General features: G+C 41.9%; 1 protein-coding gene across 1 annotated transcript in view; it reads right to left on the reverse strand.

The window, feature by feature from the left end:
• Positions 1-3,722: 3,722 nt before the first annotated feature.
• The window catches only part of LOC124594112, a 41,174-nt gene continuing 19,207 nt past the window's right edge, over positions 3,723-25,689 (reverse strand). The window contains exon 3 of the mRNA XM_047132470.1: positions 3,723-3,893. Within this exon, the coding sequence (XP_046988426.1) occupies positions 3,723-3,893 (171 nt within the window). The remainder of the gene's footprint in view (positions 3,894-25,689) is intronic.

Raw genomic sequence — 25,689 nt, forward strand, 5'->3', positions numbered from 1 at the left:
TCCTTCACCAAGATTACTGTGATTGTAAAAATCTCAAAAACACAACATATTAATGCAGTTTTGAACAGAAGAATTATTCTAACTTAATATGTCATATTCAATGTGATAAGTATTACATTAAAACTAAAAGCTTTTTCCAGGCAAGGTAAAACAAATCACTATCGAACCCCTTTATAAGGAAGGTAACAGAAAAGGTATTTATTTATTGTGCAGTTTTGTTACTGATGTGTTTTTCTAAAATATTTGAGAAAGTTATGTAGTCAAGAGTAGTGTCATACTTAAGTAAAAATAGTTAAATTCGTATATTGCTATTTTGGTCCTTGAAGGTTTCCTCAACTGAGAATGGCATTTGTACATTTTCTCATCAAATTTTGCAATGTTTATATAATAAAATAACTGCATTTTGTGATCTTTCCATGCCATTTTGTTGTGTAGATCAAGTAATGGTTTCAGGTCTTATGGATTTAATAGCATTATAAACAATTTGTTTGTGAAAAAGGAATACAAAAATTGTTATTTATTATTGTAGAACGGTAAGAACTTTAAGGTACAGGAAATCAATCACAAATAGTGCCACGATTCATAACTGCATCTCTGCAAATGGACTCTCCCTTAACTTTCAAAAAACAGTATATTCAGTTCTGTACAACAAACAGAGTAACACCAACAATGAATATACCACATGAATAAAAGTCTGTGGATTATGAGTATAAGTCTGTGGATGTGAAGGAAAACTTCATAATTTTGGGTGAATATACAGATAAAGAACTGAATGAATGAAACTTGCAATTGAGCCTCTCTAGTTCAGCAACTTCTGCTTGGCATGTAAGTGCTGGTTTGGGGAATCAACTACCCCACGTATTAATACAGTTTGCACGTTGACTCTCTTTAATGTTTTGTGATATAGTTTCTGGTGTAGGAAGAAAAGCACAACAGTGAACAATGCAAATAATATGTAATGTTCACCCATAGATATCATGTAGGTGTAGGTCTCACTTCAAGCGGCTGAACATTCCCTATGTGTAAATTTACTAATGAAATTAAACGTAAACAGTCCACATGATTACAAAAGAATAATACTGTCTTCGGCTATACACTGGAAGAAAACACCACATTCTTTACTTCTTACTGTGAGCAGCTCAGAGTAGAATTCATAAGTATTCACAGAAATCTTTGAACATTTGCTTAATAGTATAGAATGCCTGGGATATGAAAAAGAAATCTAATATGAAATCATTTCTTCTGGCTGTCTCTCTTTGTTCTATGGATAAATATATAATTGTACAATTGTGGCATATGTTATATAACTTAATGGAAGAAATCCTTATTCTTTTGTTAGATATGTGTTTCAATGGGTGATATGAAGTGTTGAAAAGATGTAGATGTGTAGTAAATTTTTCAGTCTTAAGAAATTAAAGCCTCTGTATTATTTAGTGTTCTGTACATAATCATCATGCAGCCATACACGCAGATCATATGAACATAGTATGTACAGAGGCTTGGTCCATATAATTTAAGTGGAACCATAATGATCTATGAAATGTATGATTAGCCAAGTAACTGCAGCCACTAAGCCAGATTCAGTTGATGTAGGCCTAAGGCTTGAACTCACAATTAATTGACTTTACCACATAGGCACTTCTACAATTAGTTTCGTGTTTAAGGATATTGCTTTAGTTGCATTCAAAGTACATGTACAGAACAGGAACATTTTTGACTTTTACCTCACAAAAAATGTTGACTCTGTAACGAAACCAGTACATTTGTGTAGCAGCTTGGGCGTAATTACCAACAGTACTTTGCTTGCGACATGATTTAGTACATCTATCTTATAAAAAGCCATGGGGACTTCCTCAGAGTTTCTGTAACGAGACTCAGGCAAAACGATTGTGAGTTTCCTGTGATTAGACGTTTATGTTAACGGTTTTGTTCCGCTAAATAGTGATTTGTTTTATATCGAAATACCAGCTGATAGAGGATCAAGGAAAGTAGCCATCAATGTGGATAAGTATGAGAAAAATTTCTTATTTTGTCCGCTGAATTCTGGATTGTGACGCAACCCTAAAGAAAGATCTGTAAATATTATGTGAAAAGTGTCATGATTATTATAAATGTGAAATCAATGAGTTTTCCATCAAACTTTAGTTTGACTGGCAGAACAGAGACATTGCAATAAATTTATATGGCCTGAGAAAAACGAAATCCTCCTGCAGCTACTTCTGGATAAGAATATGGTGTAACTCGTATTCCCCCAATTGGGTATGTTAAACATTGCGTTAACACCATCAGATGCGTAGCTTGATCTCATACACATCCTATTTAAGTGGGTGTCTGGAACAATGGTTCATATATTGTGTGCCCTGATTATCAGTATGGGTACACTAGCTGAGAACTCCAGGCGATGCAGCTTTTTGATTTCCAACTGCGCAAATTATTATCTAAATATTCTGTAGATGACAGCCGGTAGTTGTCTTATATCTTTATTTTTTAGATACAAGATACAGATTAACTATATACACGTTTTTTTAAACAAAGATTAGTTTTTTGCTTTGTATGTTTTGCTTAGGTGTATGGTACAGTTATTTTGTCTGAGAATGCTTTGTTACAAATTGAATATTTTTATCCAAGAAATAATAATGTTACATAGCTATTCAGTAAAAGGACACTTATATTTATAATGAAACCCAAAATTGTGCATAGACAATTGCAATGCTAAAGAGAATTATCAACATAGTTTTTGAGGAATAATAAAGTAAGCTCTTTTACATAAAAAGGAACACAGTGAAATATAAAATATATAGTGAAATTAAGTACATTTACACTAAATAAAAAATGCTCTGAATGTCAACTATTCTGAACCTATTTTGACGAAGCATTTGAGAGATTTAACTTCATTGGTTTACAAATGACTATCTCTAAGAAATACTTGGGCTACCCACATGAAAATACCACAAACCAAAACTTAATGAAGTATTTCATACGAAGGCATGGCCGACACCGACAGTAATGACGTATTCACCAGCAAAGTTCTGCTTGATAATATTTTGTGAGGCAAACCATTTAACTTTGGAAGTGGCAGTCATTGGTGCTTCGTTTAAGCTTGTGTTTCAAAACTCATTGATGCTGTAACTGAACAATAACAGTTGATGAATATTAAATTTCACATCTAGAAGGTCGGCCACTTCCTCCACCATCCCTCCTCTCTCTTCATTCTACCTAACACATTTCGGTAGAAGTGTGCGGGAGATTTTCATCCGTGTCTTGTTCACAGGACTGGAGAAGACACGTTGTTTATGGAAACAGTTGTTGACCTGATTCCTCGGATAGTAGCAGTGTTATTTTTTAATATGAGGTTTCCTTAAAGATTATGCACTATTTCTGTTCACAAGTCACTGCAGAAGACACGCATAGCAAAACTGTTGCAGTAGATGTGATACATTAGGTACGAGTTTGGTTGGCGTTTAAATGCATGTTGCATATCACTAATTGCGAGGGACACAGGTTCTCATCTTGTTTGCGGCCGTTTGCGACGAGAGCTGTATCAGTCTAAAGTGAGAAACACGTAAATAAGATTTGAGGAGATCGTGGAATTCTTTCGCGTGTACTTTGACGAATGATGCTGCAGTGTCAACTTCGTTTTTCACGCAGAATCCTCAGAAATGGTGTTTAGGGTAGTGAGAGTTAATGGTGAGTTCGTAATGAGGAAAGAAAGCCACTGGCTATCAGAAGGGGCAACAGTTGCCGAAGGGTTCTTGAAGCGTGAAGCACGTGTCGCTGCCGACGCAGTAGCGACCACTAGCCGCCAGCTGCATCATCTGCTGGAAGGTTGGATCCGTTGACTTTTTCACCCAGCCATACATTTTGATGTCGAAGTCACTGGGGGCCGGCAGCTTCTGCAGGAAAAAAAACAGCATCCAGGTGATTAGAGGCGTGTTACTGTACATTATCGGACGGAAATTGTGTAACAACAATTGAACAATAGCCTTAACTGGGGCAATGGTGTAAAGTGCAACGAATGTGGTTTTAGCGAAGACAAAGCATACACTTTCATACAATTGGAAGTCACGTAGTAAAACATGTACGTTTTAGTACAAAGAAGTGTATTTGCAGTTCCGAATACGAACACCAGTCAGTCGTGTAAGGTAATAGCGAGCAACGAAAATTGTCGGGCCGGGACTCGAATAGGGAGCTCCTGTTTCACGCGAGCGGTCGTCTAAAGCTCTTTGGCTATCCGTGCACACTGACGACCAGACCCAGACTTCCATATGTCGTTGTTCCTGGTTCACAACCTGTACTCGTACACACATTATGTCAGTACCGTACAGGGGAGGACATTTTAGTTGAAGGTAGCTGCCTGGTATCGGCGGATAAATACGATACTGCACTGCCTGTGTTGTTAAGAACAATGAAATACCTAAAATGTATTCACAGTTGTATAAAGGAATGGCGACAGCGAAAATTTGTGCCGAATCGGGTCTCGAACTCGAAATTACGTAATGTGTGTACGAGTACAGCTTGTAAAGCAGGAACAATGACATATGGAAGTTTGAGTGCTGCCGTAAGTCGTCCACGGATGGCCAAAGTGGTTAAGGGGACCACACCCTGCCTATCTAACCATGTTAATTTAGGCAAGTATTTGACCCATTTCTGAAAAAAACTATTTGATGCAGGACCTTAATATTTTTACTGTATGTTACATGATGTTAATAGAGTCAACTGTACTAAAAATCTACTTTATCCATTTTATAGTTTTTAAGAAATCCTTTTTTAAATTTATTAACAAAAAAGTTTTTTCTTCAGAAAATATTTTTGTGAGCTTCCTAATGGGGGAATATTAATGAATGTAGTACCAGAGGTGGCTTTTTATGTTATGCAGAGTCTCTGAAAATTTCATTCATTTATCTATGATAGTTTCTTATATAATGAGGCATATGTACCGAAAATTTTAGTTTGCGGGAAATTGACTTTAAAGAAAAAACTGTTGAAATTTTTTACTTACAGTTAATTAAAACTGTCCTGCTGCATATGATGGCCCTTCTTTGGCCTATAGCAGGTCTTTCAGCTTCTTTTTCACCTTCCTGGATGTTTGTCTTGCTTTCTTGGCCATTTTATCGCAATGTTGTAGACCAGTGACCATATTTTCAACAGGATTAACTCCCAGCTTTTTCAGTACCCAACACTTTCCAATATTACCACAACTGAGTGTAATAACAGCATCATGAACTCCTAGTTTCATTATATGCATGCCTACAAATACAGTTTTAGGAAGGCGGTTCCAAATTATGCTGTTGAAACATTCATTTGGGTTCTTTGTCTGCCCATGCAGACATTTCCTTAGAAGGTCAGGATGAGATAAGTCTCTGAAACTAGGTTTAATTGCTGTAATAACAGCAGCAGGAAGAGAATGCTAGTGAGAATAAGATTCTCCAGTTGCCTGAGCCCTATTGTGTTTGTACCACGAATTTTCCCCTGATGGACACAATCCATGACATGGCTTATCATCAGTAGAGGACCTATGGAAGAATATGGTCCAAACATCTCTCTTCATTGCCTCCAGATTTTCTTTATTTCTCCTAATTGCCTGCCCACAGTATACCTGCAAGTTTTCTATAACAACTACTCGCAATCACGCTTGAACAAAACTAAACGCATGTTTGAAAGCGTGTTGTTTACAAACAGCAGAAACAAGAGAATACCGACCGTGGCATTCTAAGGATAGCCAACACGCTCGGGAGTAAAAAAAAATCCTTAACGTGCAATGTAGGGGATATAAAGATCTAAAATATATGCAGAAAAGTGGGTGACAGAAAAGTGGGCGTGGCACATAAACACACGTGGTAGGAAAATGCTCTTTAAATTCTTTTCAGCAAAATCCTTTTCGGAGTACTTAAATAAAACATTCATCTATCGCAATATGATGAAAACCGAAAATCGATTTTTTTCAACCTGAACCTCTTAAGGCGACCACTCACGTAAGGCGTGAAATCCGGGTTCGGATCCCGGTCTCCAGCACAAATTTTCACTGTCGTCATTCCCTTATACAGCTGATGGTTGTTCGTATTCGCAACTGTGAACTAATTCCATGTGTTTCATAACAGCTGTAGTCACCGCAGTGCCTGTTCCTGCGGACGTGCTTGCATTTCCGAAGGAACATTATGTCGTTTTTCTTATCAACGCAAGGGACTGCGCTATCGTATCAAATTTACAACAGGTGTTTAGCCTCCCTCAAGTTTCATTCCATGTTGGATATATTCCTACCAATTATTTTGCAGCTCTATCGAGCATAGCAGAATTCTGTTCCATGTCGAAAAGACATAACTGATTCGAGCATTGAGCTCATTCTGGCATAATATGTGCCACGCTGTTGAGCTGCCCCAGATAAAAGCATCGAATGACGAAGGTGAAGACTATGCGAAAGGTCTTGCTCGGCCTTTCAAATTTTCACCAAAGCCTGTAGCTGGCAGTGCTCGTGTAACAATGAAATGTGCTGTTAGTTTACCACTGTGGAACAATGCGTTTGCAGTACGCAAAGAATAGTACTGCGTCCATGAGTTTCATAATTTTGGTTTGCAGTAAATGATACTGTGCTGCTGTAATTATGCTTGTGGGAGAAGTTCGTGTCCAACAAGTTCACTACCAACGTTTGCTGCTCAAAAGAAAATGTTTGTTGACACGATCCAACAGCAAGCACATGTGGGTGTTCAAAGTTTCAACGTTACTCTTCAGACTGCTAAAACAACCAGCACGCTAAAAACAGGTGTGTGTATGGGAGGCAGTACCATCCATTCATCTCACACATCGAGTTCAGATACTTGAAGCGAGTGAACTTATAAAATTAACGTCCAGTAGCAGCCATTGTAGTCTGCTTCTGTGAAGTATGCTAACAGCCAGTTACAACTAGTGCTAATCTATACACATCTTTTATCACAGGAACTATTAAAACAATTATTAATGATTAGGCAACTACGATGGCGTGTTGAACATTAATTTTATATGAAAACTCTTGACGATTTTTAAATAAAACAAGGGTTATAAACATTCTACATTTTTATTCTTCATGTCTACATATTTGCAGCCCTCTGCAGATAGAGGGCTCCGAACTGTAGCATGTAACATGGCGGTGTGTAACGTAACTATGTAGATGCATGAGAAACAACGTGCAGTAATCGAGTTTCGAATTTGAGGAGTTCGGCCACACGTGGAGCACAGTCTCCTTCAACATGACAGTGTCAGATTCGAGCGCTGCGTTACCTGCCACAGTACGACACTTTGGATTCACTGTCCTCCAGACAATCCGATTTTCATCTGATTCCAGAACTTAAACAACACCTTGGAGGACTTCACTTTGGTAGTGATGAAACGGTGCAAGCAGAGGTGACGTTGTGGCTCCGTAAACATGGTCAGACATTCTCGGTGAGGGTATCAACCAACTGGTCTCTCGCTGGGAGAAATGTGTTCGTCTTCGCGGTGACTATGTCAGAAACAAAGATGTAGAATGTTAATAACGTTTGTTTTATCTGAAAAGCTTTAAGAGTTTTCATATAAAAATTTGAAGGCTTTACTTTTTACCACGCCCTCGCATTTTTAAAACAGACGGTGCACTACTTCTTGTTATTCAGCTGCTGTTTTTATCTTAAACATTTACGTAACTTTACTGGTTTCAGAGGCCATATCAGATGTCAGTACAATGAATCTGATTGATACGAATGTTAGTGTTACCCGTAATGTGCACAAATTGTAGAAAGAGCGGCTAATAAAGTACTCTTCTAAACTGTTCCTTTTTATATTTATTACTTATTTTTTTAACATGAGAGGACTTTCAGCTAATGACTTTTGCAATAAAATATAAAAGTCCATTCGGAACCCGAAACAGGGAAACATGGCTTACATGGAAATTATTTTTACTTACAGTATTATGATCACAATTTTAACCGTTCATCGGAAATTCGCTCTTATTACACGTAAAATGCCGGGTGATCAAAAAGTCAGTATAAATTTGAAAACTGAATAAATCACGGAATAATGAAGATAGAGAGGTACAAATTGGCACACATGCTTGGAATGACATGGGGTTTTATTAGAACCAAAAAAATACTAAGTTCAAAAAATGTCCGACAGATGGCGCTTCATCTGATCAGAACAGCAATAGTTAGCATAACAAAGTAAGACAAAGCAAAGACGATGTTCATTACAGGAAATGCTCAATATGTCCACCATTATTCCTCAACAATAGCTGTAGTCCAGGAATAATGTTGTGAACAGCACTGTAAAGCATGTCTGGAGTTATGGTGAGGCATTGGCGTCGGATGTTGTCTTTCAACCTCCCTAGAGATGTCGGTCGATCATGATACACTTGCGACTTCAGGGAACCCCAAAGCCAATAATCGTACGGACTGAGGTCTGGGGACCTGGGAGGCAAAGCATGACGAAAGTGGCGGCTGAGCACACGATCATCACCAAACGACGCGCGCAAGAGATCTTTCACGCGTCTAGCAATATGGGGTGGAGCGTCATCCTGTTTTTAGTTCTAATAAAACCCCATGTCATTCCAAGCACGTGTGTCAATTATTACATCTCTATCTACATTATTCCGTGGTTTATTTAGTTTTCAAATTTATACTGACTTTTTGATCACCCGGTACATTAGGACGTAAATTTGCTGGCACGTGAGTGTAAGAATCCATTCTGCTGGATGTTAGGTCATCGATTTTACACAACGTTCTTACTGCAGGGTGCTATAGAATAAATGCTTGTTTGAATTTAGTTCCATTGCCACAAAAGATTATGCCATAGGTTAGTGTCGAGTGAAAGCATGCAAAGTACTTTAGCAATCTCAGTTGCAGACCAACCCATCGAGAGGGATTTTCTATTGCACGGCCGGCTGAATTGAACTTCTTGCTTAGCCTATCCACGTGAGAGTTTTGCCTTCGAACTTCACGTACGGAGATTCGTTCAGAGCATACCAATTGAAACTGTATGTCATTAGCAGTAGCATTTTGATGAACAAACCACTTGCCTCAATCCTTACAAGATGCGATATCGATCGTTATTAGTGCCTGCTTCTGAAGATTATGTACCCAAAGGTTGTATTCCTTCACGTTCAAAAGGTTATCTGTCCTGTGTCCTCAACACGTCTCATGGCACGAGTGCTGCTTGAAGGTAATTTACTGAACCCTTCTGTCTCGGTATCCTCAAAATACGGCTTCCATACATCATACCCTCTATTGTCAACATTCTTAGGATAATTATTTCATGTTTCTAGAAGGTCTCGACAAACCGCACAAAAGATACTGAGTTGTGGATGGCTACTGTTTGGGAACAGATGATCGTAAATACACTACTGGCCATTAAAATTGCAACACCAAGAAGAAATCAGTTGATAAACGGGTATTCATTGGACAAATGTATTATACTAGAACTGATACGTGATTAAATTTTCACGCAATTTGGGTGCATAGATCCTGAGAGATGAGTACCCAGAACAACCACCTCTGGCGGTAATAACGGCCTTGATACGCCTAGGCAATGAGTCAAACAGACCTTGGATGGCGTGTACAGGTGCAGCGCAGCTGCAGCTGCCCATGCAGTGTCAACACGATACCACAGTTCATCAAGTGTAGTGACTGGCGTATTGTGACGAGGCAGTTCCTCGGCCACCATTGACCAGACGTTTGCAATTGGTGAGAGATCTGGAGAATGTGCTAGCCAGGGCAGCAGTCGAACATTTTCTGTATCCAGAAAGGCCCGTACAGGACCTGCAACATGCGGTCGTGAATTACCCTGCTGAAATGTAGGGTTTCGCAGGGATCGAATGAAGGGTAGAGCCACAGGTCGTAACACAACTGGAATGTAAGGTCCACTATTCAAAGTGCCGTCAATGCCAACAACAGGCGACCGAGACGTGTAACCAATGGCAGCCCATACCATCACGCTGGGTGATACACCAGTATGGCGATGACGAATACACGCTTCCAATGTGCGTTCACTGCGATGTCACCAAACACGGATGCGACCATCATGATGATGTAAACAGAACCTGGATTCATCCGAAAAAATGACGTTTTGCCATTCGTGCACACAGGTTCGTCGTTGAGTACACCACCGCAGGCGCTCCTGTCTGTGATGCAGCGTCAAGGGTAACCGCAGCCACGGTCTCCGAGCTGATAGTCCATGCCGCTGCAAACGTCGTCGAACTCTTCGTGCAGATGGTTGTTGTCTTGCAAACGTCCCCATCTGTTGACTCTGAGATCGAGACGTGGCTGCACGATCCGTTACAGCCATGCGGATAAGGTGCCTGTCATCTCGACTGCTGGTGATACGAGGCCGTTGGGATCCAGCACGGCGTTCCGTGTTACCCTCCTGAACCCACCGATTCCATATTCTGCTAACAGTCACTGGTTGGTTGGTTGGTTGGTTGGTTTGGGCAAGGAGACCAGACAGCGTGGTCATCGGTCTCATCGGGTTAGGGAAGGATGGGGAAGGAAGTCGGCCGTGCCCTTTCAGAGGAACCATCCCGGCATTTGCCTGGAGTGATTTAGGGAAATCACGGAAAACCTAAATCAGGATGGCCGGACGCGGGATTGAACCGTCGTCCTTCCGAATGCGAGTCCAGTGTCTAACCACTGCGCCACCTCGCTCGGTAACAGTCACTGGATCTCAACCAACGCGAGTAGCAATGTCGCGATACGATAAACCGCAATTGTGATAGGCTACAATCCGACATTTATCAAAGTCGCAATTGTGATGGTACGCATTTCTCCTCCTTACACGAGGCATCACAACAACGTTTCACCAGGCGACGTCGGTCAACTGCTGTTTGTGTATGAGAAATCGGTTGGAAACTTTCCTCGTGTCAGCACGTTGTAGGTGTCGCCACCGGCGCCAACGTTGAGTGAATTCTCTGAAAAGCTAATCATTTGCATATCACAGCATCTTCTTCCTGTCGCTTAAATTTCGCGTCTGTAGCACGTCATCTTCGTGGTGTAGCAATTTTAATGGCCAGTAGTGTATGACTAGCCTCTCAAACATTTCCCCTCATCTCATCGTAACTCTATCATGTTATGAAGCTCAATAGCTGGTGCTTCACTCTACATGCAGAAGGAACAATTGGTGAAGAGTACTAAAGCATTAGAAACAGAGAGCATCAATTTACGATCTGGTTACTTTGCGGTTTGTGCCCTGACTGTAATGAGTCATTCATGAGCGTAAACCTCTAATGACGAGTCTAAAAGGATGCCTCTCTTAAGAAATATGAACATTTATGTGTGTGTGACCTTTCGTCCATCAAGGTTTGTCGGTTTGGCATTGGAATAATGCAGAGGAGTGTTCTTCCTGACGAAGTAACACTATGAGATGCACAGGGACTCGAACCGGATCCTAGTCTTACTGGCATTAGATCGTACAGAGGTTGGGCAAAAGTACGGGAACACCGCGTGAAATGCATGCTTGTATGTAAATGCAGATGCTAGCCAATCCTGCAACTGGCGCCGTTGTACTTCACCCCGAATGACACATTGCAATGTCCTCAATACGTTGCAAGTGTAAGTCGTGGTCAGAACAGTGTCATGTGTAGTTGTGAATTCAAAGTGGGCAAATTGCCTGTGGTCATATGATGGGAGCTTCCGTACCCAAGCGAGCCGAAGTGTTTGGTGTTTCAAGACGTATAATACTGAAGATTTATATTGCATACATCAGAAGAGAAAAAAACATCACCCGCTAAGTCACAATATGGACCAGAGCGTGTGTTGAGTGATAGTGACAGGTGGTCATTGAAGAAGATTGTGACTCACAGAGTGAGAACGACAGCTGCAAAAGCTGTTAAGACTAAGCGGCCATTGACCTTCTTCTGTGCTGGATGCACACTTATTGCCCGAACTCCTACGGGACTCGGTAAGATGGTCTGCAGCGAGTAATGAATGTAATGGGCAAGGACACTACGAATGTAGTGTGTGGACATTAAGTTGGGAATGTGGGTCTCACGGGGAGCGTGCAAGGGATAAATCCCTGCAGACGCACTATGCTCCGTGCCCTCGATGGCTCAGATGGATAGAGCGTCTGCCATATAAGTAGGAGATCCCGGGTCCGAGTTCCGCTCGGGACGCATATTTTCAACTGTGCCCGTTGATGTATATCAACGTCTGTCGACAGCTTAAGGGCTTGATGTAATTATTTTAGCTCCGAAAGTGTCTGCAGGACAGAATGTCGCACTCGCGAAGCCTGTCAGCACCAATAAAACAAGAAGGTTCAAATTGGCTCTAAGCACTATGCGACTTAACTTCTGAGGTCATCAGTCACCTAGAACTTAGAACTAATTAAATCTAACTAACCTAAGGACATCACACACATCCATGCCCGAGGCAGGATTCGAACCTGCGACCGGAGCGGTCGCTCGGTTCCAGACTGTAGCGCCTAGAACCGCACGAAAACAAGAAGGGAGCTCCGTAACAGGAAAACCTAGACTATGGAGCAGTGGAAGAAAGTAATTTGGTTGGATGAGGCTTGTTTCACACTGACTCCAATTTCCGAGTTCACGAGCAAAGAGTGAAACAATGCGTGGGTTCGATGATACTTTGAATAGCCATATCTTGGTATTCCATGAGCTCCTTAATTACTGTGCAAGGTAGGATCACTGATAAGGATTACGGAACAATTTTAACTCATTAGGTTCATCCCAAGGCATAATGTCTGTGCTCCAATGGCGATGCCATATTCCAAGACTACAATGGCCCCTGTTGATACAACTCGCATCGTCCAGGATCAGTTTTGTGAGCACGAGGATGACTTGTTGCATCTCCTTGGTCACCACGGTTACCAGATCCCAATATTAGTGAGCCTTTTTGTTCTACTTTGGGGAGGGGTGAGTGATCGCTGTTCACTTCCATCGTCGTTACCTAAACTCCCCCCTGTTTTGCAGGAAGAATGGTGTAATATTCGCTTGAAAACCGCACGAGACCTGTATTTATTCATTCCGAGACGACTGGAAGCTCTTTTGATTCGCTATGGGTTTTCTGCACAGTATTAGGAATAGTAATGTGTTTTTGGTGTCGCCATACGTTTGTCCAAACCCTCAATGTTATGTGAAGAGACTCGGAGCTGGGTCCATGTCTTACCAACAGTAGACCGTAAGTGATCTAGGAGATTAAGATTTCTCTTTGTTTTTCTTTTATCCATTTTTTCCCAATTTGTTTGATATTACACTTGTACAAGTAATTAGGAAACAGAATTGCCAGCTCTCCGTAATCTTTGCAAAGGTGCAAAGTGTGGCCGTGACTGCCTCAGGCAGTGCAGACTTACTGGTAACTGGCCCGCCCGCTCCCAAGCTGTCGATTAACTTGAGTAGCTGACTAATTGACGAGTCCAAGGAGGTTCTTGTTTGTAACTGTAAATCGTGAAATAAACTGATCAAGAAAGCCTTATACCATCCTCACGGCGAGGAAACCTATTTTCTCAATATAGGTACGTAAATTCAGCTGTGTGTGGAAGGTGTATCGTTTATTCTTCTTTGATTTCAACAGAACCCGCTATGTCACCAATCGTGAACGGGTCAATGCTGCTTGTATACACTATTCATTCTATCAGTGCGCTTCGAAAGGCCATTTCAAGCTTGGACCGTAAGCGCATTGTCACCTTCCTGCAATAACGTCTATAATTAGTACATTTATTTAATTAATGTTGAGACAGGTGCAAAATGCCAAACTCTCCGAAAATGTCAGAAGTGGTATCAATTTTTAAAAAAGGTCAAATAGACAATTGTGAAAATTATAGAGCAATTAGCTTCCTAAACTCAATCTGTAACATTTGCAAAAATAATCAATAATCGTTTAAGAACCATAACAGAGTTTCTCCCATTAGAAGAACAATGTCGATTACGGAAAGGACGTTCATGCAGTGATAAATATTTACCATAAAAAGTAATTTAGAGAAACGACGAGCATTTAGTTTAGTGACGCATATAGCTTTTATTGACTTCGAAAAAGTTTTTACAGTGTGGACAGAAAGAAACTGTGAGACATAATGATTAAAGCTGGATGTCCTAGACATATTACTGAAGCTATAAAAAGTTTATACACGGACGCAAAAATAATAATAAAAGTCGGTAATTATAAATAAATATTAATAAAATAAATAATAACAAATCACTACCAATAAGGGGCTCTAGCAAGGCTGTAACCAATCACCAACCATATTTAATCTGTATATATGATTAGATTAAAAATTTATTTAGGTAACTGGCTACAGCCGTAAGATATTTATAGAAAACTATTTTTATTTGCCAATCAGCTGTATGAATTATAGTTATTCGACCGTTTTGGTTGTTTCAACGATCATCAACTGGAATAAGCAATTATAATAATTGGTTAAAAAATGCACATTTCTCTTAGAAGACACCTTCCTATACCAAATGTACCAATAGCAAGACGTAAAATGTCACATAATCAGATTCTGACAGCAAATTAGGTATGTTCTGTTAACCGTCAGGATGCATGTGAAATTATAAACTTTTCTTCCACCGAAACTGGTCGAATAAATATATATTACAGAAGTGATTGTCAAATAAAATTGTTTTTCTGTAAAGATTTGATTAAAATTGGAGTCCGGACGTAAATCCAGGTATACAAATTGATAGAAATAAATATATTAATATCCTTACGTATACAGACGATGTTACCATGGTGGATGAAAGTGAAGATGAGCTACAAAAAACGGTCTATAAATTGTATCAGCTAGGCAAAAGAGAATAGAACCTTCGAATATTAACAGAGAGAACTAAAATCATGACACATTATTGGAAATTTTTCACACACTCAAAAATAATAATATATAATGCACCACTTGAGCAGATTTCCAACATCAATTTTTTAGGATGCAAAGTGAGCTGTGACATGAACAAGGACATAGAAAATAAAATTAACAAATTTTAATTAATATTCATAATGATAAGCAAAACTTTCCGGAACATAATACGGAAGGAAACAAAATAAAAATTTTATAAAACCATGGATACGTCTGTTTTGTTATTTGGAAGTGAGTCATGGATCCCTAAAAAAAGCGATAATCACCAGAAGTGAGACTCCTTAAGAAACTGGGAGATGTTACTAGGGAAGACCGCATGAGAAATTAGGAATGAACTAAATATTTATAATATTTATGAAAAAAATGAAGAAAAAACATTATGAAAATATCACACTTCTGACCGTGTTGTATCAGCCAAGAGAAAGAAGCGACCTAGGAAGACCCAGAATAAGGCAGCAGTGAAACGGAACAGGCACAAGCGTCTAAGCTTTGAAGTGTAGAAGAAGAAGAAGAAGAAGAAGAAGAAGAAGAAGATCGAAATCACCTGTTGAATTGCAAGCATCACAGCGACGACATTCGATTATTCAGTCGTTATGCTGAGACACAAAACACTGAAGAGCTACAGCGTAATAGCGCTCTGTGCTCAACAGCGGCAGCTGATGAATGCTACCTGCTAATTGTAGGGCATTCCGAGGAGTATTCAACAGGTTGATCGCTGCCTTTTTGGTGGAAACTAAGAAGTCTGTGTCGATCCACGCAGTACGCAACCGTTTCCATTCGATCAATTTGGCCTCCTTCGGCTACAACATCACAAATACCTCAGCATCGTGGTCTACGAAGAAGGTGGGCAAAAGAATACTAGGAATGAGACCTGGATCAGTGTCATCGGGTTCTCTTTACCTGTTACTGCAGATTTGTCTGAGGCCTGGCGATCGACGTAGAAGAGTGTGGCGGAAGCTAGGTACCAATGCACGGTTCAGATATGCACTCCCTTAATACAGAAAGATGGGTCGCTCACGTTCTGGGCCAGTGTGATGAATAGGTAGCGGGCGCCTCTTTTCGCTATAGAAAGTGATTTGAGAACTGTGTCAAACTGAGACAAATTCTTCAGATTATTGTCCAGTCCTGCAGTCAACATTTCGGCAATGGGTTCGTCTTTCAAGATGATGATGAGGGAGCACAGCGAGTTCCCTTCCAGGAGGCAGTAATCGGCCAAAAGGAATGACCTGAGGTGTCATCTGACATAAATATGCCTGAGCACACATACAACTAGTTGAAACTCGCACATTGCCACCACCAAAACATTTTACTGTCTTGAGCGGTAACGTCTTTCCACTGCGTGTGTTATCTGACCTGCATTATCTGATTAAAAGTATCCCGACACCTGTTAGTGGACATTAATGCGGGGAGTGTCCGCACTTCGTCTTTATGACGGACTGAACTCTGCTGGGAACACTTTCAGTGAGGTGTTTGAATGTCTGTGGAGGAATGCTAGACGATTCTACCTCAGTACAAAATTACGGGAAGGTAGTGATGTCGGATGCCGGGGTATGGAGAGAAGTGGGTGTTCTAACTCATCCTAAAGAGGTTCCATTGTGCTCAGGTCGGAACTATGGCCAGGCAGTCAATTTCTGGAATGTTTCTATCGGAAAACTGTGGTTCCACAGATGCTGCTTTATGACAGGCTACATTGTCATGCTGACACTGTCATCATCTCCGGACTGTTCCTCTACTGTACGCACTACACGACGGTGTAAAATATGTTCATATCCTTCCGCATTTAGCATTTCATTTGGCACAGTAAGAGGATCACACCCTAGCCACGAAAAACACCCCTATGTGGTAGCACCCACTGTACATGATGGCAACTAACGTTCAACAGGCATTCGGCAAAACCCAAAGCCATTCATCGGACTGTCACAGGATGTAGCGTCATTCATCACTCGTTTCCGGTCACCAAATGTCCGGGGTACACGAAAGGAGCCTCCCCGAAGATCATGACAACGATCGGGCGTACCCTTGGCAACGATAGGCCTGTGCCTAACGGCCAATCCTTTCAACACCAAGACACCACAAAAAGGCTTTTATCAAAGCCAGCGCTAAATATAATGTCCATAAACATTGAAGGGCTCTCTCATGAGAAGGAAGTGCCACTTGCTGTAGCATGTAAAACTCACAACTGTGATCTCTTACTAATCCATGCCCACAAATAGAAGACCAAAGATCCACAGAATGAAATTAGTAATTGAAAGACCACACGAGCAATGTGGCAGCGCAATCTTCGCCAAAATGGGCTTAGGTATTATAGCTGCAGAACTGACATCTCAAGAAGAGATCGAAATCTTGACTGTAGAGTTACAGTCCTGCACTGTGACGTCTATATATAAGCCACCGAGCAGGGAGTTCAGATTCAGTGAGCCAACCAACTTCAACTCACAACCAACGAAAATAGTAATGGGCGATTTCAACTGTCATGGATCAGCCTGGGGGTACAGGCACACAGACAAAAGTGGGGACGACCTGGAAACCTGGGCAGACTCAACTGGCCTTAAATTAATACACGACCCCAAACTTCCATATTCCTTCCACAGCAGAAATTGGAACCGTGGATACAACCCAGATAACATCTTTGTCAGCGAAAACGTAGCACATCAAACCAGGAAGGATGTGGGAGAACCCCTCCCACATACACAGCACCGAGCTATATTATGTCTGGTTGAAGTAGTTGTTAAACCAGCAACCACCCATTTCCAAAGACGTTTTAATTTTAAACGTGCCCTATGGGACAAATTCTCTGAAGAACTTGACAGAGAGGTGCAGAACCTTGATGCTAGCCCGGAAAAATATGACACTTTCATTGAATTAGTTAAAACTGTCTCCCGAAGAAATATCCCCCGAGGCTGCAGAACTAGTTATACCCCTGGACTTGACGGAAACTCAAAGGTTCTTCTGGAACATTGCCAACAGCTCTTCGAGGAAAACACTTTTTCAGAGGAAACAACTATGGCGGGAGAAGAACTCCTCCAGGCCATATCAGCCTCAAGAACAATGAAATGGTGTAATTTAATCACAAACCTAGACATGAAACAGAATAGCCGAAAGCCCTGGCAACTTCTTAAAAACATCAATAATGACCCCTCATCTAATACACAAAATTTGTATAACGTCACACCAAATCAAATAGCAAATCAACTTCTACTTAATGGTAAAACCAACAGGAAGCACCCAAGAAAGAAACTTCAGAGAGGCACTCAAGAAAAAGACCACCTAGGCACCCCCTTTACTCTGAAAGAATTAGAAGATTCCATCTCCATAATGAAAATTAATAAAGCCGCTGGCCTAGATGATCTACGCCCAGAACAAATAAAAATGTTCGGACCTGTTACCAGACGGTGGTTACTAGATATGATGAACAAATGTGTTCTTGAAATGAAAATCCCCAAGACTTGGGGGAAGGCAAATATAGTAGCTATACCAAAACCTGGAAAAAAAACCACAGACCCTAAAAATTTTCGGCCTATCTCCCTGTTTTGCCAGTTCTATAAAGTCTTAGAAAGAATGATCCTTAACCGCATCTCAGAACATGTAGACAAGAATATAATTAAAGAGCAAGCAGGATTTCGCCCAGGAAGGTCATGCTGTGGACAAATCCTCAACCTTACACAGTACATAGAAGATGGATACGAGCGGAAAGAAATTACAGGTGCAGCCTTTATCGACCTTACAGCAGCTTACGACACCATAAACCACAGTAAGTTAATATCAAAAATATATAACACCACAAAAGACTACCGACTGGCGCAATTCATCCAGTGCCTGTTGCAGAATAGACGGTATTTTGTCACGCTGTAGTCGAAGAAGAGCCGATGGCGGACCCAGAAAAACGGCCTACCTCAAGGTAGCGTCCTCGCCCCATTGCTGTATAATATTTATACCAATGACCACCGATCAGCATGGACGCTCGCTCCTTCATCTATGCAGACGATATAGTCGTTGCCAACCAGGGAAAAACCTTTGAAGAGGTAGAAAGTAAATTAACTTTAGCGATTGAAAAGCTGGGTGACTATTATGATAATAACCACCTCAAGCCAAACCCAGCAAAAACCCAGGTCTGTGCTTTTCACCTACGTAATAAGGAGGAAACTCAACATAAGCTGGATGGGACAACATCTATCTCACTGCGACACACCAAAATATCTTGGGATTAAACTTGACCGTGCTCTCACCTACAAGGAACACTGTTTGGCCACAAAGATGAAAGTGAGTGCCAGGAACAACATCATCCGCAAGCTAACAAATAGCAGATGGGGAGACCAACCTACAGTTCTCCGCATGTCAGCTTTAGCTTTATGTTTCTCCACTGCGGAGTACTCGGCACCCGTTTGGCAAAATTCCACCCACGCTGAACAAGTAAATATAGCATTGAATGAGACTGGACGCATCGTGACAGGATGCCCCCGCCCAACTCCCACAAAGCAGCTGTACCACCTCATGGGCATAGCCCCGCCAGACATCAGAAGAAGGACTGCCGCAGAAATCGAGAAACATAAACAGGAGACAGATCCAAGGCATCCAATGTTCGGATACAATCTTCAACCTCGCCGACTTAAATCAAGGAAGAGTTTCCTACGAACAACTGAAGCAACTCTTTTATCGCCTAGAGCACGACGAGAAGAGCTGTGATACAATGTGGACCCAGGAAGACCAGGGAATAGCCCCACGGAAGAACCCACAGTTGGCTCTGAACTCTCATATACGACCTGGAAAGCCCTGAATAGACTACGAACAGGCGTATCAAGATGCAGAGCAAACTTGGAAAAATGGGGCTACATCAGTGCAGACGAGCCCTGTAAGTGTGGAGAACAGCAAGACCCACAACACCTACTGGTCTGCAGGAAACTAAACAACCCGTGTTCGATTCAAGACCTATTTGAAGCAAATGACAAGGCTATTCAAGCTGCAGAGTATTGGGCTTCACGTGGGATATGAAAATCGCTCTGTTTCGCATCCCTAGCGCTTATCATTATATGTTACATACTTTTCTATATAACTGCTTCTCTTGCATTGTAATATAATTTTTTTTTTTTTTTTTGTAAAATGGTGATGTCTTGGATACGATAAATAAAAATAAAACCAAATGTCCAGTGATGACGCTCTTTACAACACCTCAATCGTCACTTTGCACTGACTGCAGAAATGTACCCCATTATTTTTAACTCCGTCGCACAATCATTGTGCTAGATGGACTGTTGGTAGCACTTTGGAACTCGCGAGTGATTCCTTTCGCTGGATTCAAACGATTTTTTACAGCCACCCTCCGCAATGCCCGACGGCCCCTGTCTGTCAGTTCATGAGGTCTGTCTTGTTTTGGTTTAGCTGTTGCTGTTCTTCGCGTTTTCAGTTCACAGTCACATCACCAACAATCGACTCGGGCAACTTTAGTAGGGTTAAAATGTCCCTGAGGCACTCATTACAAAGGTGGCATGTTCTAAACCACTTAACTCTTCTGATCGACCGATTCTTTTCTACTGACAGCACAATACTCCTTGCCGCCATTTGTACTGGCTGTTCCTCCTCTAGTGACATCTGATGGTCTGTACTGCATTACAAAGAAGTTTCCGCATAGTTCTGATCAGGTAGCGTGTATGAACCATGCTACTTTGGCAACGCATTTTACAAACTCTAGCCTTCCGCATTGGTAAATCATACTTTATCGATCCAAGAAGCTCTGCGGTCTTTATGATGGACGGGAAACCTCTTTACGTTGAAATTTCTGGAAGGTCTCGCCTGTCTTCTATGATATGTTATCAACAAACGGAAGGAGACTAGGTTTCTTTCTTTTTAATTTTTATTTTACTTTAACAGATGATGCCTTATTGATTTTCTGAGCGCAGAATTCATTTGCCCTGAAGACTGCATTTGTGGAATACTGAAAATGCAAATCCGTGTGAGTGGGCTTACGGTGAGTTAAATGACCCACAGAGTCATCATTCTTCCGTCTAACCAAAACATCCAAGAACGGTATATAACCATCTTCCTCTGTTTCCATGGAATGTGGATGTTTTTACGAATGGAGGTGAGATGATACGAAAGCCGATTAATTTGTCCTCTACATACCTCCAAAAATGTAGTTGGCGCAACTGTTAATAATTTCTCAGCTTCCTCTTCAAAATGCTTCACAAGAGTACTCCAGAAACATCAGAGGTATTTATGCTACTCCCCAGCACATTTTGATTTTACAGATGTGCCAAGACACTGCTCTTATTTTGGTTACTATTTTAATAAGTTTATTCATATCTGGGCCACAGCCACAAATTTATTACAAGACATCTAGATTTTCCATCTTGGCTGTAATATTATCACAATGTTTTCACGCGATCATCTAATTTCGGCGATGCTGCGTACTCATACTCTGAATGGTTGACGCATGTGATGTAAGCTGAAATCAGCTGATCGTGTGAAATAAATAACTGTGGTCACATTACAGCCAAGGTGGAAAATCATAGTGTCCTTTAAGGTCATTATTTTGATTTTATTTCACACTTGGCTTATCTTTTCATTTCCTTCTCCCTCTGAGTCTATGACCACACACATAGATGCAGGTGGTGTAAAATATTTTGTGACAGTTTTCAATGTTCGCATTGTTAGGTAGTTTACAGAATGCACCATCTAATCAAAAGTCTCCGGAGATCCTTACGTAACACGGAATTGACCCCTAGACGTCAAGGCAGTATAAAAGGAGCCGGGCAGTATTGTGTTGTCTGTGGAGAAGTACTGGGTGGTTCTCATTAAACTTTCCCTGTTTAACACGTTATAACACGGAAACTAATTACCGTACAGGTAACGAACTTAATAGAATTAATGTCAAGGACATGGGAAAGAGAAATATTGCAGAATCAGTTCAATTGAAACACTTTTGATTTGCTGGTACGGAACATCATATCATTATATAGCATTACTGCTACTAAAAGGGCTCAATATCTACATCTACATCTACATCCATATTCCGCAAGCCACCTGACGGTGTGTGGCGGAGGGTACCTTGAGTACGTCTATCGGTTCTCCCTTCCATTCCAGTCTCGTATTGTTCGTGGAAAGAAGGATTGTCGGTATGCTTCTGTGTGGGCTCTAATCTCTCTGATTTTATCCTCATGGTCTCTTCGTGAGATATACGTAGGAGCGAGCAATATACTGCTTGACTCTTCGGTAAAGGTATGTTCTCGAAACTTCAACAAAAGCCCGCACCGAGCTACTCCGTAACGCTTTCGCGATTACTAAATGATCCTGTAACGAAGCGCGCTGCTCTCCGTTGGATCTTCTCTATCTCTTCTATCAACCCTATCTGGTACGGATCCCACACTGCTGAGCAGTATTCAAGCAGTGGGCGAACAAGCGTACTGTAACCTACTTCCCATCAGTGTCCATAAGAGTCTGGAAGCACAGGACTGCATTCTGCACGGTAGAACGGAGCATATCTGTAGGTATGCTGCTTTTCAGATCAGCACATGTGTGAATGTTCCTCTGGTAAACCCTGCCCTTTAGGTAGCCCCACAACCAGATATCACAGGGGGTGAGATGAGGTGATCGTGCCGGCCAAGCGTTTGGAAACGATTATTCGACCGTTTCCAAATGTGTTTCGGAGAAGCAGGTGAACTTCACGAGCGATGTGCGTGGGGCCCCATCTTGCACGAAAACTGTTGGAGTTCAGCGCGTCTTAGGGCTGGTATGACATGCTGGCGAAGCGTATCGCAGTACGGTTGGCCCGTCACACTGCACGTCTTTGGTCCTTGAGCGCCAACCCGTCAAAAAAGAGTGGGCCAATGATCTACATCTACATACATACTCCGCAATCCACCATACGGTGCGTGGCGGAGGGCACCTCGTACCACAACTAGCATCTTCTCTCCCTGTTCCATTCCCAAACAGAACGAGGGAAAAATGACCGCCTATATGCCTCTGTACGAGGCATATAGGCAATGATGAACGTAGCCGTGAAGCCACACCATACGGTGACACGTTCATTCAGAGGAACTTCATGCAAAGTGACTGGATCCGCACCCTCGGCAGTTCTATGTATTCGCCTCACCCGTCAGAGAAAAATGAGCTTCCGTGTGTCCATTGGATGGTTCAGGGCCAGCGTTCGTCAGCTTCAATCCTTGCGACAAAGTGGAGAGCGAAGTCAACACGTCATTGTGCGTGCTGTAGTGCAAGCCGCTGTGCGATACGGATCTTGTACTGATACCGTTTGAGAATGGTTCGAAGCACCTTCCGTACAGTGGACCACGGGATGTTCAACTGTTGTGACACAGCAAGTGCGCTGCCTGACGATCGGGAACTGCGTGCAGCGTTGTTTGTATTAGCGACAGCGATTTCGTCAATCGCCCGTAGTGCAAACGGTCATCGGCCTCTTTCGGGAGCGGCGCCCAGTTCTCCAGTTGATTCGAAAGTCTTCATCATGCTCCGCACAGGAGGTGGAGAAAGAGAACCCTTACGTAATCCTTTCAGCTGACGACGTTCTCTAAGTGAAGCTGCAGCATAATTGACGTTTTGATAATAGATAGCCGGCCGCGGTGGTCTTGCGGTTCTAGGCGCTCAGTCCGGAACCGCGCGACTGCTACGGTCGCAGGTTCGAATCCTGCCTCGGGCATGGATGTGTGTGATGTCCTTAGGTTAGTTAGGTTTAAGTAGCTCTAAGTTCTAGGGGACTGATGACCACAGATGTTAAGTCCCATACTGCTCGGAGCCATTTGAACCATTTGATAATAGATATTCACCAAAAATACCCTGGTCCTTTTGTCCAAGCTCATGTTGACACGTCAACAAGTGCATAGCGACTAGTTGTGTGTGAGACTATGAATCACGACGAGTGATCACGGCACATGGTGGCCATAGATGGAACTGGATGGTGGCGCTGTACGCATGGAAATTATGCAGTCCATACGCTGGACATTCATGCTATCAAGTTTGGTACTTATGCGGTAATTAGTTTCCGTGTTATAACATGTTAAATAGAAAAAAGTTTAATTGTAACCACCTGGTAGTAAGAGCTGAATGGGTCGATCAAGATACAAAGTTGTCACTGGATATCACCTGAGAAACAAACCCATCAGGGACATTTCAGTATTTCTAATGTTGTCCAAGTCGACTGTTGGTGACGTAGTTGTGAAGTGAAAATGCGAAGGAACAAGAACAGCTGAACCAAGACCAGACAAATCTCATACACACAGGACAGGGATCGTCGAACATTGCGGAGAGTGGTTGTAAAAAATCGCATGCAGTCAGCGAAAGGAAGCACTCGTGAGTTCCAAAGTACTACCAAAAGTACAGCTAGCACGATGACTGTGCGTAAGGATTGAAAAACAATGGGAAACAACGGTCGAGCAGCTCCTTATAAATCGTACATTTCTGAAGCCAGTGCTAAGCGACGTTTCAGGTGGTGTGAAGAGCCCTTCAGGGAACGGAGGGTAGCTGGCAACGAGTGACGAATTTTTATCCTGTGGCAATCCGACGAGTGGCTTTGGGTTTGACAAATGCCTGGCGAGCATTAGTTTCTATGTATGGTGCCAAGAATGAAATACGGAGGAGGTAGTGTTATAGCTTGGGGGGGTGTTTTCCGAAGTTAGGTTGTGGTCCCCTTATTGCACTTAGGAAAACGCTAAATGCGGAAGGATGTAAACGCAGTGTATAGCATCGTGTTGTGCTTACAGCAGAGGAACAGTTCGTATATGAAGATTGTTTGTATCAGCATGACAACGCACCTTGTCATACGAGGAGCGTGAGAAAAGTAATAAGACTGATTTTTTATCTACCAAGGTTTTTATTGTTTTCAATCAAAGATACTGTCCTCTTCAAAGTAGTTCCCTTCGTCAGCTACACACGGTCGGAGTCGTTGTTCCCTGTCTTAGGCCGGTAACACACTAGGCAGCCAGGCTGCGGCAGTCGCAATTTTGAGCAGCCAGCATCAGCAGCCAGCTGACGTCCAGTCGTGACGAATTGGCCGAGCGAGATGGACGTGGAAGACGCGATTATTGTCTCAGGAGAAATGCAGAGCCACACAGAGATACTGGATTCATGCTCCACTGCTGGAGCGACACACAAAGGGTTTATTTAAAAATTACTTGAACAATCTTCGAAACTATCCAGATCGTTTTTTAACTATACGAGAATGTCAGAGGAATCTTTTGATAACCTTCTGGAAAATATAAGAAATTCCATAACGGGTACTGATACTAGTATGCGAGCTTGTCTAACTCCGGAAGAAAAATTGTTGATTACTTTGAGGTGAGTTCAAAAACAAATATGATAGTTCATTTTTAATAATATTTGAAAATAATTGTGTAGGGGTTAAAACGATAAGTCACAATTTACTTATTTCTTTTTAGAGAAAAAAATAGTATTGCCCTTTCCAAATTCTGCAGCAACTATCAACAACAAAGATTTACGTCGCTGACTAATAATGGTCGCTCGTATTAGAAAATGTACAATTAAGCATCGGTTTCTCCCCTGGATGCTCGGACAAGTGCGCGGAGACTGAGGCCGGCACATATGCCTTTGCGGGACCCGCAGCTCGCCACTGGCTTGCGTGCAGTCGCCCGTGTTCTGTTGGCTGCCGCGGCCACAAAGTCCTGGCTGACCAGTGGGCGGCCTTCAATCGACTGTCATTATTTTACTGGCTGCCGCAGCCTGGCTGCCTAGTGCGTTACCGTCCTTAATAGCAACATTGAAAAGATTCAGTTGGTAGGATCTTTGACATGTCGCTTACATTCTTTTTCTCGTTCTACAGAATCCCAAAATGGCGTCCTTTTAAGACATATCGCAAGCTCGGGAAAATAAAAAAAATCACAAGGACTCAGATCAGGTGAATAGAAGGGCTATGGAGCAACAGGACTCTTGAGG

This window comes from Schistocerca americana, chromosome 1, assembly GCF_021461395.2.
Source record: "Schistocerca americana isolate TAMUIC-IGC-003095 chromosome 1, iqSchAmer2.1, whole genome shotgun sequence".
Lineage (NCBI taxonomy): Eukaryota > Metazoa > Arthropoda > Insecta > Orthoptera > Acrididae > Schistocerca > Schistocerca americana.